This window comes from Phyllopteryx taeniolatus, unplaced genomic scaffold (assembly GCF_024500385.1).
Source record: "Phyllopteryx taeniolatus isolate TA_2022b unplaced genomic scaffold, UOR_Ptae_1.2 contig_24, whole genome shotgun sequence".
In the NCBI taxonomy this organism is placed as follows: domain Eukaryota; kingdom Metazoa; phylum Chordata; class Actinopteri; order Syngnathiformes; family Syngnathidae; genus Phyllopteryx; species Phyllopteryx taeniolatus.
The window spans coordinates 1,792,591-1,807,179 of record NW_026903162.1 but is presented as its reverse complement, the minus strand read 5'-3'; the positions used below and the strand labels follow the sequence as shown (position 1 = coordinate 1,807,179).

Genomic DNA, 14,589 nt, shown 5'->3' with positions numbered 1-14,589 from the left:
ACCCAAATTTATTTCACAGAAAAATACAACCCCAATTCCAATGAAGTTGGTACGTTGTGTTAAACATAAATACAAACAGAATACAATGACTTGCAAATCATGTTCAACCTATATTTAATGTTCAAACTGATAAACTTTGTTTATAGCAAATAATCATTAACTTAGAATTTTATGGCTGGGACGGTCATGTTTACCACTGTGTTACATCACCTTTTCTTTTAACAACATTCAATAACCATTTGAGGACACTAATTGTTGAAGCTTTGTAGGTGGAATTCTTTCCCATTTTTGCTTGATGTACACCTTCAGCTGTTCAACAGTCCGGGGTCTCCGTTGTCGTATTTTATGCTTCATAATGAGTCACATTTTCAATGGGAGACAGGTCTGGACTGCAGGCAGGCCAGTCTACTCCCCGCACTCTTTTACTTTGACGCCACGCTGTTGTAACACGTGCAGAATGTGGTTTGGCATTGTCTTGCTGAAATAAGACCTTGCTTGGATGGCAGCATATGTTTCTCCAAAACCTGTATGTACCTTTCAGCATTAATGGTGGCTTCACAGATGTGTAAGTTACCCATGCCATATGCACTAACACAGCCCCATACCATCACAGATGCTGGCTTTTGAACTTTGCGTCCACAACAGTACGGATGGTTCTTTTTCTCTTTGGCCCGGAGGACACGACATCCACAATTTGAAATGCGGACTCGTCGGACCACAGAACAATTTTCCACTTTGCATCACTCCATCTTAGATGTGCTCTGGCCCAGAGAAGCCGGCGGCATTTCTGGGTGTTGTTGATAAATGGCTTTTGCTTTGCATAGTAGAGTTTCAAGTTGCACTTACGGATGTAGCGCCGAACTGTATTTACTGAGATTGGTTTTCTGAAGTTTTCCTGAGCCCATGTGGCGATATCCTTTACACATTGATGTCGGATTTTGATGCAGTGCCGCCTGAGGAATCGAAGGTCACGGGCATTCAATGTTGGTTTTCGGCCTTGCCGCTTACATGCAGTGATTTCTCCAGATTCTCTTAAATTTTTTATGATATTATGGACCGTAGATGATGAAATCCCTAAATTCCTTGCAATTGTACATTGAGGACTATTTTTTCACGCACTTGTTCATAAAGAGGTGAAACTCGCCCCATCTTTGCTTGTGAATGACTGAGCAATTCAGAGAAGCTCCTTTTATACCCAATCATGGCACCCACCTATTCCCAATTAGCCTGTTCACCTGTGGTATGTTCCAAACAGGTGTTTGATGAACATTCCTCAACTTTCTCAGTCTTTTTTGCCACCTGTCCCAGCTTTTTTGGAACGTCTTACGGCCATAAAATTGTAAGTTAATGATTATTTGCTAAAAACAATCAAGTTTATCAGTTTGAACATTTTATATATTGTCTCTGTAGTGTATTCAATTAAATATAGGTTGAACATGATTTGCAAATCATTGTATTCTCTTTCTAGTTGTTTAACACAACGTCCCAACTTCATTGGAATTGGGGTTGTAGCCCAGTAATACAAAAGCCTTTATGCAGTTGAAAACATGAAAACAGTTGATATATATATATATATATATATATATATATGAAATAAAAAGGCAGACTTCTTGAATCAAATAAATAAAACAGACAAAATTCACTTGAATTACAGGTAGGCTATACCTATTTTAAACAAGATAAATTGGTGATACTGGTCAAATTTCAGAAATCAAACTGCAGAATTAACTTGAATTACAGTATTTATGCTTTTTAAAGAAGTTACACTTGTGAAACTCATTAACAGCACTTTTGTGATGCCTTCAAGTCCTGAAGTTTTCTTTGAAAGCACTCCACTAGTTAAAAGTGTTTAGTTAAAGTGCTAGCCTGTTGTGCAGTACATTATGCATGAAATAGGATTCTGCATCGAAGAAGAAAAATGCAACATCAACACTTTTGACACTGTAGCAGTGTCAGTTTTAAAGCTTTTAAACAAACAAACATTTAGAGACAAAGGGCAAAACGTTCAGGATAATCCCCCACCCTCCGTCACATTTCATTTTAGCCAACAGAGCATGAAACAGCTAGCTGGCCGATTGTCTGCTAGTTTCATTCCTCTAAAATCATTGGAGAAACACGTAAATATAAGCAGCAACCCGAATTAAATGCGCACGTTAATGTGGAGTGTCTATTGGAAGGTGACACTGGTCATCTGTAGACACCATGTGATGTAACTTGTCCGTGTGCCAGCGGGCGAGAGAGACTGGCACACTGCATGCACTGTTTTTTTTTTTTTACCGCCATGAGATGTAAAAATGTTAACTTTAGCTTGATACCCGTGGCTGCTTGCAAAACGATCTCCTATCTGAACACTTTTTAAACAGTGACTCATTAGGACACCGCCGTAAAACTTACTTTAGACCGATGTCGCGACGTAGACTGGCTCTGGGGCAAATCATCATCTTCTGTGGCGAGTCTTCTTTTCCTAATGTGGATTACAACTCTTTGTGGTAGATAGCGCCACCTACTGTACAGGAGGGATTTAGCAGTCAAAAGGCGTCACTGATTTCAAAATGCAAACTGTTCCTTTCGACAAGACGAGCAGTGCCGTGACATGTCAATCATCTGGGGGGTCCAATCACATTACATGAGGCTCAAGTGCCCCGCCCCTGGTTAGCGGGTCTCACTTTGTGTTACACAGTAAAGTTAAAAAAAAAAAAAAAAACTCATACGTACAGGTGAAGTTTATTTTGAAGGGGTCACCTGGAAGTCCTGTTGCAACCGGAACAAGCATGTGTGGGGGCCGGCCACAAATTCATCGAACGACTATTGTAGTAATGCCTCACAATCTGGGTCGAAGAAAATCACGGTCATAACTCAGCTATGGCTGGAGTTTTAGCAAGGCTTCTCTTCTACCCTACGTTAGCCTACAATGTCGTCATCGAGAAGGTGTCGTCGCGAAGGTGGTTTGACCGTGTGGACGAGACTGTTCTGCTTGGAGCGCTGCCCTTCAGATCCATGACCAAACAGGTCCGGCTTATCTTTCACTGTAAATTAATCAACACGGTATTGTTCTAGTTTTCTTCTACATTGGCCTGTTGTAGAATAAATATTAATCTGCAGCTCACCTGATTCTTGCATGCATTAACAATACTTTTATTATACGTAATTTGGGCGCATGCGCATTTACATTGTAAGTCATTGACATACATGTAATATTGACTAAGAAACCTCGTTTTCGTGGCATTTGATCGCAGTATGCAAATTTGAGCCAAAGATAAAGATAGAAAGAAAGATAAATCTCACATTAGGAACTTGCAGCTCACTCTTAAATACTTGATTTTACTCTGTTACTTTTGATATTTTACCTCTTAAGTAGGCCTACTATCGTATACAAATTATAAATGAATATGAGCCTCATAATATGCAAATACACGTCATGTATGGCGATGGTTCGCCATCTGAACATTTTCCAATCAACAACTGAATGATTAACATTTACTTCTAGGCGTCAAGAGATTTGTAGACTTCCATTAAACCTTTTGTGTCGGCTTAAATTAAAAGTTGTCGATCAAAAACATTAAAGGTGGCTCAGGGCCACCACCTACGTATAGACGCTGGCCCACTCAGGCCAGGACAAATTTCTGAGTCACCCCAAAAAAATTTGCCTGCCGAAAATGACCCAAAACGGCATTTTCGGTGTCTGTCTGAAATAGTGTTGTTTCGTTCGCGAACGTTTCGTTAAGAAGAACGGATCTTTTTCGTGAACGTACTGAACTGAATCAGTTTATGAAATGATTCGTTCTTTGAGCTTGGCCGCCGCCGTGAGGTGAGCGAGTCGGCTGGGAGCAGAAATGGAACTCCTGAAGCGTTCTGTCATTCACTACTGAATCTTTGGCGACTGACCAATGAGCAGCCAGTGTGCAGGCAGGGGCGGGACTTCATTGAACGTACTGCCATGTGATTGGCGATTCGCCAGTACTTCAGCGAATGACCAATGAGCAGCCAGCGTCAGGCAGCGCCATGCAGGCCGGGGAAGGACTTAATTGAATTGAATGTACTGAACATACAGGCAAATCAGTCTATATCGGTGAAATTTGCCATTTTTAACTGAAAATAGGCCATTTGCGTGAATCGTGTAGATCCAATTATTTTTGTCTGGCACTGTCTGCCCAAACGTGGATATTATTATAACTTTAGAAAACACCGTGCAGTAAATTGCAGATGTTTTGTTGTATTTTTGACTGTACAAACACACACAAACACAGCAACATCAGAATTTGCAAATTCACATTTTATTTTGTAATTTATTTTATTGATGTTCATGCTGTGGTTAAAAAACAGAAGTTACTCACTATTTACTCGGTACTTGAGTAATTATTTCACGATGTACTTTTTACTCTTAAGTAATTTTTTGGATGACTACTTTTTACTTTTACTTGAGTCACATAGTCAAGTAACAGTACTCTTAATTTGAGTACAATGTTTGACTACTCGACCCACCTCTGGAGTGGACATCCTCTGTTGCTATTCTTACGTTTAAGCAATGTTTTTGCTCATCTGGGGCCTTATGTACAAAAGGTGCGTACACACAAAAACGTGGCGTACGTTCTTTTTCACGGCAAAGTTCAGATGTGTGGAAATGAGCGCACATGTTGGAGTAGCCGACCCCTCCCTGGCCACGCCCACATTTGAATATGCAAATCACATTTAAATGAACCCTGGACCTGCGATCCCGATCCCTGCGTGATCAGAAAAAAAGGAAAATGAGCAAGGGAATGAAGAAAAATAATTGTTCTGAATGTGAAGTTGCTCAAGGAAGTGGAGGTGCGAGAGAATATCCTCTTTGGCACCCTCTCCTCTGGCATTTAAAACAAGCAAATGAGGTGAGAATGGGACAGCGTCTGTGCGGCTGTCAATGCTGTGGAGTCGGAACAGCACACACACGCTAACGTAAAATATTTTTAGAACTCATAACAAATGTGTTCATACAGTAACCTACACTCAGCCCTGTGAGATAAAGGTTCATGCGTAAATGTTGCATGTGTGGTATTTGTAATAAATCTTTTGAATTCAAATAGAAGCACATCAGCATATCAAAGAGGATATCAAAAACTTTGACTCCTTTTTTATTACTCAATTTATTATTTTAATACACAGAAGAGGACACGCACACTGAAAAAAAAATCATGTTTTTTTTTTTAGAAGAAGGGTAAATTATGTAATTTTAACACATTTTAATCATATGCAACCGATGTACATGTTCATCCATCCATCCATCCATTTTCTGAGCCGCTTCACGGGCGTGCTGGAGCCTATCCCAGCTGTCATTGGGCAGGAGGCGGGGTACACCCTGAACTGAACTGCCAATCGCAGGGCACATATAAACAAACAACCATTCACACTCACAGTCACACCTACTGGCAATTTAAAATCTCCAATTCATGCATGTTTTTGGGATGTGGGAGGAAACCGGAGTGCCCGGAGAAAACCAACGCAGGCACGGGGAGAACATGCAAACTCCACACAGGTGTGGCCGGGGATTGAACCCCGCTCCACAGAACTGTGAGGCTGACGCTCTAACCAGTCGTCCACCGTGCCGCCTGTACATGTTCAAATGAAGTAAATTCAAAGTACATGAGGCCCCTGGTCTTTTGTATTTTCACGTTGAGGTGCTGTGGGTCGTGGCCCTGGTTGTGGTCCCAGCAGAACCGCAAAGCACACGCGAAACATCGGCGTCAAGAGCTGATCCGCTAGTACATCTTGCATTAATTAAACACACCTACAATTATCTAATTCGTTTACGGATGTTAATGTTAAATGTATTAAGCGACGGAGCGATGTTAGGGATTATGTCACAACACAGAATGACCTAACTTCAAATTCAGAAATGGCCATTAAAAATTGAAAAATACTGTACTTAATATTTTCCTGGAGGATGCATTTGGGATTAGCCTTTTAAGTTGGTAATAGTGAAAAATGAAGTGAAACAGACAATGATTTTAGTCAATTCTTTTACAGAATGAGACTGCTTAAAGAGGAAGATGCTATTCATGTGGCACAGCTTGAAGCAGGCATCAGGTGCAGGGGGAGATGAGCCTGGCTCAAATTGGAGACCAAAACAAAAAAGCAAAGAAATGAGGAAAATTTCATTATAATCTTAAATGTGTATGTCTTGTACTTAAGTGGTGGAAATAAATGTTTTTTCTGCGTGAAGAAAATGTATTTTGCTTAATTGTACTTTTCAGAGTCTTCCAGATTGCTTAATTTATGTTAAAATGAAAAAAAGGGGCCCGGGGATCGTGTTTTTTTTTTTTTTTTTTTTTTTGTGGTCACCTATTTCAGGATTTTGGTGTTTGCATGTCTGACTGAAGAACTGACTGAATGTACTGGTGTACTGAAGAGTGATTCGTTCATTTAACTTCTTCGTTCGTGATCCGCTGAGGAGCGATGTACGAGTACGATGAGTGATTCATTTGCGCAAGGAACGATGTACTAACGCAGTAAACGTACTCATGAGCGGTGTTGACACAGTTACCTTGAAAAAGTAGCTTAGTTACTTTACTGATTACTTGAGCTTAAAAGTAACATAGTTACTTTACTGATTAATTGATTTCAAAAGTATAACTAAGTTAAGTGGCAGGAATATAATTTATCCACAGTACCAAAAAAAGCAATTAACTTAACCTCATCCATTATGTACGCCACACAAGTTACAGAATGTCATCAATATGAACCAATATCTTAAATATTAGTGTAGCCGCATTAAATCAGCAACTAAGTGCAGACTTGACATGCCAACACAGTACAGTAAGTACCTAAACGTAAACAAGCACACCATTCGCAGTATACTTCTCTCACACTTCCGTATTCTTACACTCTTAACTGGTAAATAGATGTTGATTGTGGCCCATGAAGGCAACTGTGTGTGCGTGTATGTAAAAGTGAAAGTGAGTGGTGGTTTTATATTGGGGCATTTACACACACACACACACATACACACACACACCATTGCTCCCACCATTTTAATTTTGATGCGAAGAGCAAGAAAAGGTGACAAGATTACGCACCTTTTTAACTAGCAAGGCTGTGGGTGATTGACGGCGGGGAGAAGCACTTACTTACGTGACGTCAGCCGTGCAGCGCATTAAACCAGCTCATAGACTAAGTTGAAACTTCTCACTTTGTCAATATTATTTAAGCTCAGTATTGTAAGTCCTTCAGTGAGTCAGTCCTTACCCTCCATGACCGATTTATGACCGTGCACTTTGGTATGAATAATTAACCCACAATGCATTGTGCGCTTAACACGCCAGTAAAACTATTCTTAATGTGTAAATAAAAAAGTAACAACAATCAAATACAGTTTTTACTAAAGAAAATAAATATAGTGTGGCGATGGTGAAATCTTGCATTTCTTTGCACTTTTATGGTACTGTACCGTCACTGCGCATTGACGAATCAACAATCACCTCCCAATCGCTTTCTTCTGTTCTTTTGAAAATTAGTGGTCAGGAATGGAAGTCAGTAGGACCAAAGTGTGTCTTAACTTTGTTAAAATTAATGACCAGTCGCCTCAGTGCAACACATGGAGTAAGATTATATTGTGCAAAGGGGGCTTTCACGATATGTAGCGTCTGATGCGCTCCAAGCCTCAGCCTGCACCGCGCGGAGCTTCAGTGAGGTCAACTCTGTCAATTGGGTGGGTGAAACAATAAAATAAGTCTATGCCGACATTGAGACAATTAACAAGGTAAACGGTTGGTTGCACTTTTGCACTGATGGTTTTTTGCGTTTATTTTAGTCTTCAAACCAACGTAAGAGCCGATGACAGAAAAAAAGCTTAACATTGAGCTAAAACTTCTCATTACATCACAATGAATTGTTACAACATTTACAAATGTCTCACAGTATCACAAACACTATCCTTGTACCTCATCGGTGGGTAAGAAATCGTTTTATAGCATTTTGTTCCATCCATTATTTATGGATTTATTTAAAAAAAAAAAAAAAAAAAGTAAATAAAAACACTGGTGCTGTGTGAAGTTACTTTTCGTGCCAAAATGCTGAGTTCCGGTGTGTGCCCTTCAAAATAAAAGGCTACAAGCTTAAAACAGGAAGTCAAGTTAAAACTTGCACATATAAACCATTTGACGTGATAAAACAGTCCCAAATAACGATTTTAGCAATGTTATATTTAACTGATGTACTGTCTGATGTACAGCCCATAACGCAACACAACACTTCCATTTATTATTTAACGGAAATAAGATTGAATAACCCGATAACTCATGGCCTCTATTGACTTCCATGGGCTTTGTGCCATGTGACCATTAGGTGACGACACAGCAAACGTTCCCATTTACATGCTCATACACGTTTTACAATTTAAAAAAAAAAAAGAATAATAAATTCCAAAAACATGCGTGGTAGGTTGATTGAAGACTCTAAATTGCCCATAGCTGTGAATGTGAGTGCGAATGGTTGTTTGTTTATATGTGCCCTGCGATTGGCTGGCGACCAGTTCAGGATGTACCCCACCTCTTGCCTGAAGATGGCTGGGATAGGCTCCAGCACGCCCGCGACCCTAGCGAGGATAAGCAGTACAGAAAATGGATGGATGAATAATCCAAAATAACAAAATGTGTAAATTTACATGATTATGTACTGCATCCAATTGAGGCAAATGCGGTGAGTACAAAATACACTACCTTGGGCTTTGGAAATTGTGTTTCGGTTTCTTGCAGATGCATCTGATTCTTTGAAGAATGCACAATTAAAATAAATATAAACATACAGTATATTATGATTCAACATTGGGCCTGAGGGAAATTGTTTTATTCTCAAATTTTATGCTCTATATGAGGTTATCATTACAGTATGATATACAGTGCCATGAAAAAGTATTGTCCCCCTTCTCAAATTCTTTTATTTTTGCAGTTTCCCAACTTTAATGTTTAAGATTATCAAGCAAATGTAAATATCAGACATATAACCCAAGTGAACTTAAAATGCTGTTTTAAAATGATTTCATTTATTCCGGAATAAAAACAACTATTCAGTTACCTCGCCTTGTGTGAAACAAAAATGACTTAATTGTGGCAAATCAAAATTTTTGGTTAATTTTCACTGATCACCCCCAAGCTTGATTACCTCCAGACCTGTTCAATCAAGAAGTCACTTAAACAGAATCTGTCCCGACAAAATCAAGTCTTACAAAAGATCTAAAAAAGCTGCAACAAAATGACATGATCCAAAGAAATTAAAGAAAAGTCAAGAAATAAAGGGACATCGGTTTGGAAAGGGTTAAAAAAAAACAAAAAACATTTCTCAAGCTTTAGGATTCCAGCAAACCGTAGGGAGAGCCATTATCCTCATATGGAGAAAACATGGAACAGTGGTGACCCTTCCCAGGAGTGGCCGGCCTACAAAGATTACCCCAAGAGAACAGCACTGACTCATCCAGAAGGCCACAAAGGAACTCAGGACAACTTTTAAAGAATTGGAGGCCAGCCTTGCCACAGTTAAGGTCAGTCTTCACAACATTAAGGTAGAGACTGGACAAAAATGGCATCCAAGGCAGCGTTCCAAGGCAAAAACCACTGCTGACCAAAAAGAACACAAAGGCTCGCTTTTGCAACAAAAAAAAAAATATATATATCTGAATGATGAGACTTTTGTGAGAATATTAAATGGACTGACAAGGTGCAAGTTGAGCTTTTTGGAAGGTCTGTGTCTCGTTACATCTGGCGTAAATGTAGCACAGCATTTCAGAAAAAGAACATCATCAACAGTCAAACATGGTAGTGGTCGTGCGATGGTCTTGGGCTGCTTAATCCTTCAGGACCTGGACAACTTTCTGTGATTGATGGGACCATGAATTCTGCTCTTTAACAGTAAATCCTGAAAGAGAAATGTTCAGCCATCACTTTGTGGCTTCAAGCTGAATCGCACTTGGGTTCTGCAGAAGGATAACGATCCAAAACACACACCAGTCAACTTGTGAATGGCTTAAGAAAACAAAATGAAGGTTTTGGAGTGGCCTAGTCCAGGTCCAGACTTGAATCCGATTGAAAAGCAGTGGCATGATCTTAAAAAGGCCGTTCATGCTTGAAAATCCTCCATTTTTGCTGTATTCAAACATTCCAGCAAGGGAGAGGCATAGTGACAGACAGAACAAATAAATGCTCTTCTATTAGATGGCAGGAAGTACATACAGTAATTACCGTGTATCTACTTTTTGTGACATTTTTGTCTGTTGGTGTGCTGTGAGATTTTCCTATTGTAAAATATGTGGCGTCGCTCCATAAAGGTTGGAAATCATTGCTCTAGTCAGGTCATGTATTCTAATCAGTCAGGTCAAACCAACATTACAACATGACAGAAATAATGTGTGGTAACTTACTGTAATTAAATTACTTCACACACACCGAAACTTTAGAGCATGATTCGACAGAACGGCAGCATGTTTACGTACAACCATTAGTGCTAGCATTAGCTTCCTAGGCTACATAACGTTTTGTTGCCTGCTTGCGAGCCGTATCGTATGAAAAGTACGTAAACATACCTCAAGCAATCCTGAAATGAACGTAATCTCCCGAGCACCGGTGACCACCACCACACGTTTTTCCCCATTTTGTTCTTATAATACACGCGTAGCGGTCGTTGCCATGGTAACGAGTGTATCGGGTGGCGTTTGAGTTGACAAGGTAAAGCCCAGTGATCGTGAAAGACAGGGTGCGGAGATTTTATTGCAGTAGTCTGACAGTGCAATCATGGAAGACCAAATTTGTCTTGTTGTCTGATCCAGGGTCTCAGACATGTTGTATCTCCCACACCGCCGTTTTTAAAAAAATAAATAAATAAATAAATTTATTGGCTGGCAGATATTTACAGTAGTACGTCAAAAGACATGCGACAAAGCTAAAAATAAACTAGCTTTTGGATTCACATATACTGTAAACGATGGCGACAAGGAGTGATTGTCATGAACGGAACAGAGGATAGGACCCAAAAATGCACGACTCCAAAACAAATGGACAGTTTCAAAAAGAGAGGTTTAATATACGGGCAGAGGTTGGTACACAGCCAGGCAATCCAAAAAAGGCAACAGTATCCAAAAACGTGAGGCAAAAAGGCAAGGTCGATAATCGGAACTGGGTCTAGTCTTACTGTGAGTCTTTGACGTGCAAATGAGGAATGCTGGAACGCGACGACAAGGTACAACGAACTGGCGACGAGAAAGAATGAGACACGAGGTTAAATGCAAGGTGTAATTAGGGTGAACGAGGCACAGGTGGTGAAAATGCTCTCAGGAGCAGGTGTGTATGGTGTGAAAAACAGAGCCCATCAAGCCTGCCTCGCATTTAATCTCTTAGCAGACTTAAAATATTCAGGTTCTTGTGATCTGTCCATACAAAAACGGAGTATGTGACCCCTCTAGCCAGTGCCTCCACTCCACCAAAGCCACCTTGACTGCCAGCAGACATTTCCGAGAGAGCACTGCTCCTGTACCGGCATCAGACGCAAAGTGAGGATGGGAGCGGAGGTAAAGCTCGGTTTAAGTTTCTGAAAAGCTGCCTGACAAAGCGGGTTCCATACAAAAGGTCTGTGTGGCGAGGCAAGATAATGCAAAGGCAAGGCTATAGAACTGAAGTTTCTAATGCACTTTCTGTAGAAATTAGCGAACCCTAAGAACCTTTGTACGTCTTTGCGTGATGTGGGAGTGGGCCAAATAGTCCCGCAATCAACTTTGCAAGGGTCCATTTTGATTTCACCTGGAGCCAGCACGAACCCCAGAAAAGAAACGGACGCCTTGTGGAACTCACATTTCTCAACTTTGACGTATAGTTCATTCTGCAGTAACTGCTGCAACACAGAGCAGACACGAATGATGAGTCTCCTCATCCGGGGAGAATATCAAAATATCATGCAAATATACAAAAACATACACATTCAACATGTCACGCAGGACATCATTTACAAAGTTCTGGAACACAGCTGGAGCGTTAGTCCAAAAGGCATCACCAAATACTTGTAATGTCCCGTGGGTGTGTTGAATGCTGTTTTACATTCATCCCCCTCCCTTATCCTGTCTAAATAATATGCATTTCTCAAGTCGAGTTTGGTGAAAACCTTGGCTCCCTCCAGGAGCTCAAAGGCGGTGGAGATGAGAGGAAGAGGGTACCTGTTTTTCACCGTTATGTCGTTGAGATCAGTGTAATCGATACAGGGTCGCAGAGTCTTGTCCTTCTTGTCCACAAAGAAAAATCCTGCTCCCGCAGGGGATGAAGATGGGCAAATAATCCCGGCTGCCAGTGATTCATCCACATACTCCTTCATAGACTTGTGTTCCAGCCCTGAAAGAGAGAATAACCTCCCTCGTGGGGCGTGGTTCCAGGCAGCAAGTCAACAGCACAGTCATAAGGTCTGTGGGGTGGAAGGGATTTGGCCTTGGACTTGGAAAAACATCTTTAATGTCCTAGTAACAGGACGGCACTTGAGATAAGTCAGGATACCCAGATGGGGTCTGTGGATTGTCATTTGAAACATAGCCCTGAACATCACATGGAGGTTTGAAACGGTTCTGGGCGCAATTGCTGCCCCATGACATAACCTGCCCAGAGGACCAGTCAATGTGGGGGTTATGTAATTTCAACCATGGGTTCCCTACAATAAAGTCATGATTCATGGCATCAAAAACATGAAAACTAATGCGTTCCAAGTGAGAATCAGGAAATGTCAACGTGAGTGTTTGGGTGAGGTGAATGATCTTGCCCATAAAATTGCCATCTGTAGCATAGGTGTTGCGGTAGCGTTTTATTTTAAAGATTCTAAGGTGCATACGTCTAACGAGGAGGGAGTTGAGTAAGTTTGCGTCAGAACCAGAATCAATTAATACAGGTGTATGAATTTCTTGATCAGGAGAGTCACTCTAGTCCTAGTGTCACTTTAGGAAGAACCCGGGCAGGGTCTTCCTTAATGAAATTCAGACTCACCTCTCCCGTGCCCTTGCTACCAACACCTTGACGTGACAGTTGTTCACGGAATGACCCAACTGCCCGCAGTAGAAGCACCGCCCTTCCCTCAGCCGGCGTTGACGTTCCTCAGGGGAGAGACGGAACCTGCCCAGTTGCATGGGTTCATCCGTGGTGACTCTAGCCAGTGGGTTGAGACCGTAAACAGGGGTTCGGCCTTGGTTTGGCTGGTCACCGAGGCTGTGCGCGGTGACACAGCCCTCCGCCGAACTCCGTCCACCTGGTGATCCAAAAGCCTCTTGTCGATCTTTACGGCGAGAGCGATGAGAGTGTCCAAGTCGGCAGGTCTAGCGGGACCAAATGATCCTTGACGGCGGAGGATAATCCTTGAAAAAATGCATCGAGTAGTGCCCTATCATTCCACTGACTCTCAGCTGCTAGAATGCGAAACTCAATCGCGTAATCTGACACCCTGCGCTTGCCTTGTTGTGAGGTGACAAGGGAGCGAGCTGCCTCACGATCTGGTGTAGAAAACAGAAAAATTTGCTCCATAGTCTTTACGAACAAAGACCACGAATGACACGCAGCGGAATTGCGGCTCCATTCAGCAGTAGCCCCCGCCTCCGCGCAACCAGTCAGGTGGGAAATGACGAAAGCGATTTTTGCCCGCTCGGTGGGGAAGGCAGCTGCCTGCAACTCAAAGTGGAGTTTGCACTGAGTGATGAACGGCTTAATAGTCCCAGAATCTCCAGAGAACCTCTCCGGTCGAGAGAGCTGTGGGCAGACAGCAGCGGAGGTGGCAGGTGGCTGCATGGTGACTGCTTCACCTGGAAACGATGGTACAGTGGCGGCATCGGGTGCTGCGCCAGCTGGTTCCTTCTTCTGAAGCATATTCATTAGCACTTCAAACTGTGAGGCCACCTGTCTCATCATATTGTCATAATGCTCTGACAGTCCCTCTAGATGAAGGTGGAGGGCAGCAAGCTGCTCAGCCTACTTCGAGAGGCGTTGACCCTGCGCTTGAAGGGCTTTGCGGACCGTGTCGGAGTCTGCTGGGACCATGTTATGGGCAGTTCGTTCTGTCATGAACGAAACAGAGCATAGGACCCAAAAATGCACGACTCCAAAATAAATGGACAGTTTCAAAAAGAGAGATTTAATATACGGGCAGAGGTCGGTACACAGCCCTGCAATCCAAAAAAGGCAACAGTAGCCAAAAACGTGAGGCAAAAAGGGAAGGTCGATAATCGGAACAGGGTCTCGTCTTACTGTGAGTCGGTCATGTGGAAACAAGGAATGCTGGCAAGCGACGACAAGGTACAACAAACTGGCGACGAGAAAGAATGAGACACGAGGTTAAATGCAAGGTGTAATTAGGGTGAACGAGGCACAGGTGGTGAAGATGATCTCAGGAGCAGGTGTGTATGAAACAGGGGGAAGACAAAAACCGGAACACACACCCATGACAGTAAATGTCTTTTGCGGAGGCGAATTATGACATTAAAGCAGATCAGCATAAAATTATCGGCCAATACCGATCAAGCCGATCATATCGGTGTCAAGTCTAATTGCCAGTTATAGAAATTGCTTGTTGTTGTTTCAGTTGTTGCTGCTGAGGATGGCCCAACCAGTT

At 41.9% G+C, this 14,589-nt stretch overlaps 1 protein-coding gene and 1 long non-coding RNA gene across 3 annotated transcripts in view; one reads left to right on the top strand and one right to left on the bottom strand.

The window, feature by feature from the left end:
* The window catches only part of LOC133473224 (uncharacterized), a 25,040-nt gene extending 22,579 nt beyond the window's left edge, over positions 1-2,461 (bottom strand). The window contains exon 1 of the long non-coding RNA XR_009787004.1: positions 2,395-2,461. This is a non-coding gene — a long non-coding RNA (uncharacterized LOC133473224). The remainder of the gene's footprint in view (positions 1-2,394) is intronic.
* Positions 1,171-14,589, top strand: part of ptpmt1 (protein tyrosine phosphatase mitochondrial 1) — a 23,074-nt gene continuing 9,655 nt past the window's right edge. Inside the window, exon 1 of one of the 2 annotated variants that reach the window (XM_061764787.1) lies at positions 1,171-1,339. In XM_061764787.1, coding sequence (XP_061620771.1) covers positions 1,202-1,339 — 138 coding nt within the window. In that variant the 5' untranslated portion in view covers positions 1,171-1,201. Of the gene's footprint in view, positions 1,340-2,749; positions 3,010-14,589 lie in introns of those variants that run through there. The other variant, XM_061764786.1, reaches the window with a different exon arrangement.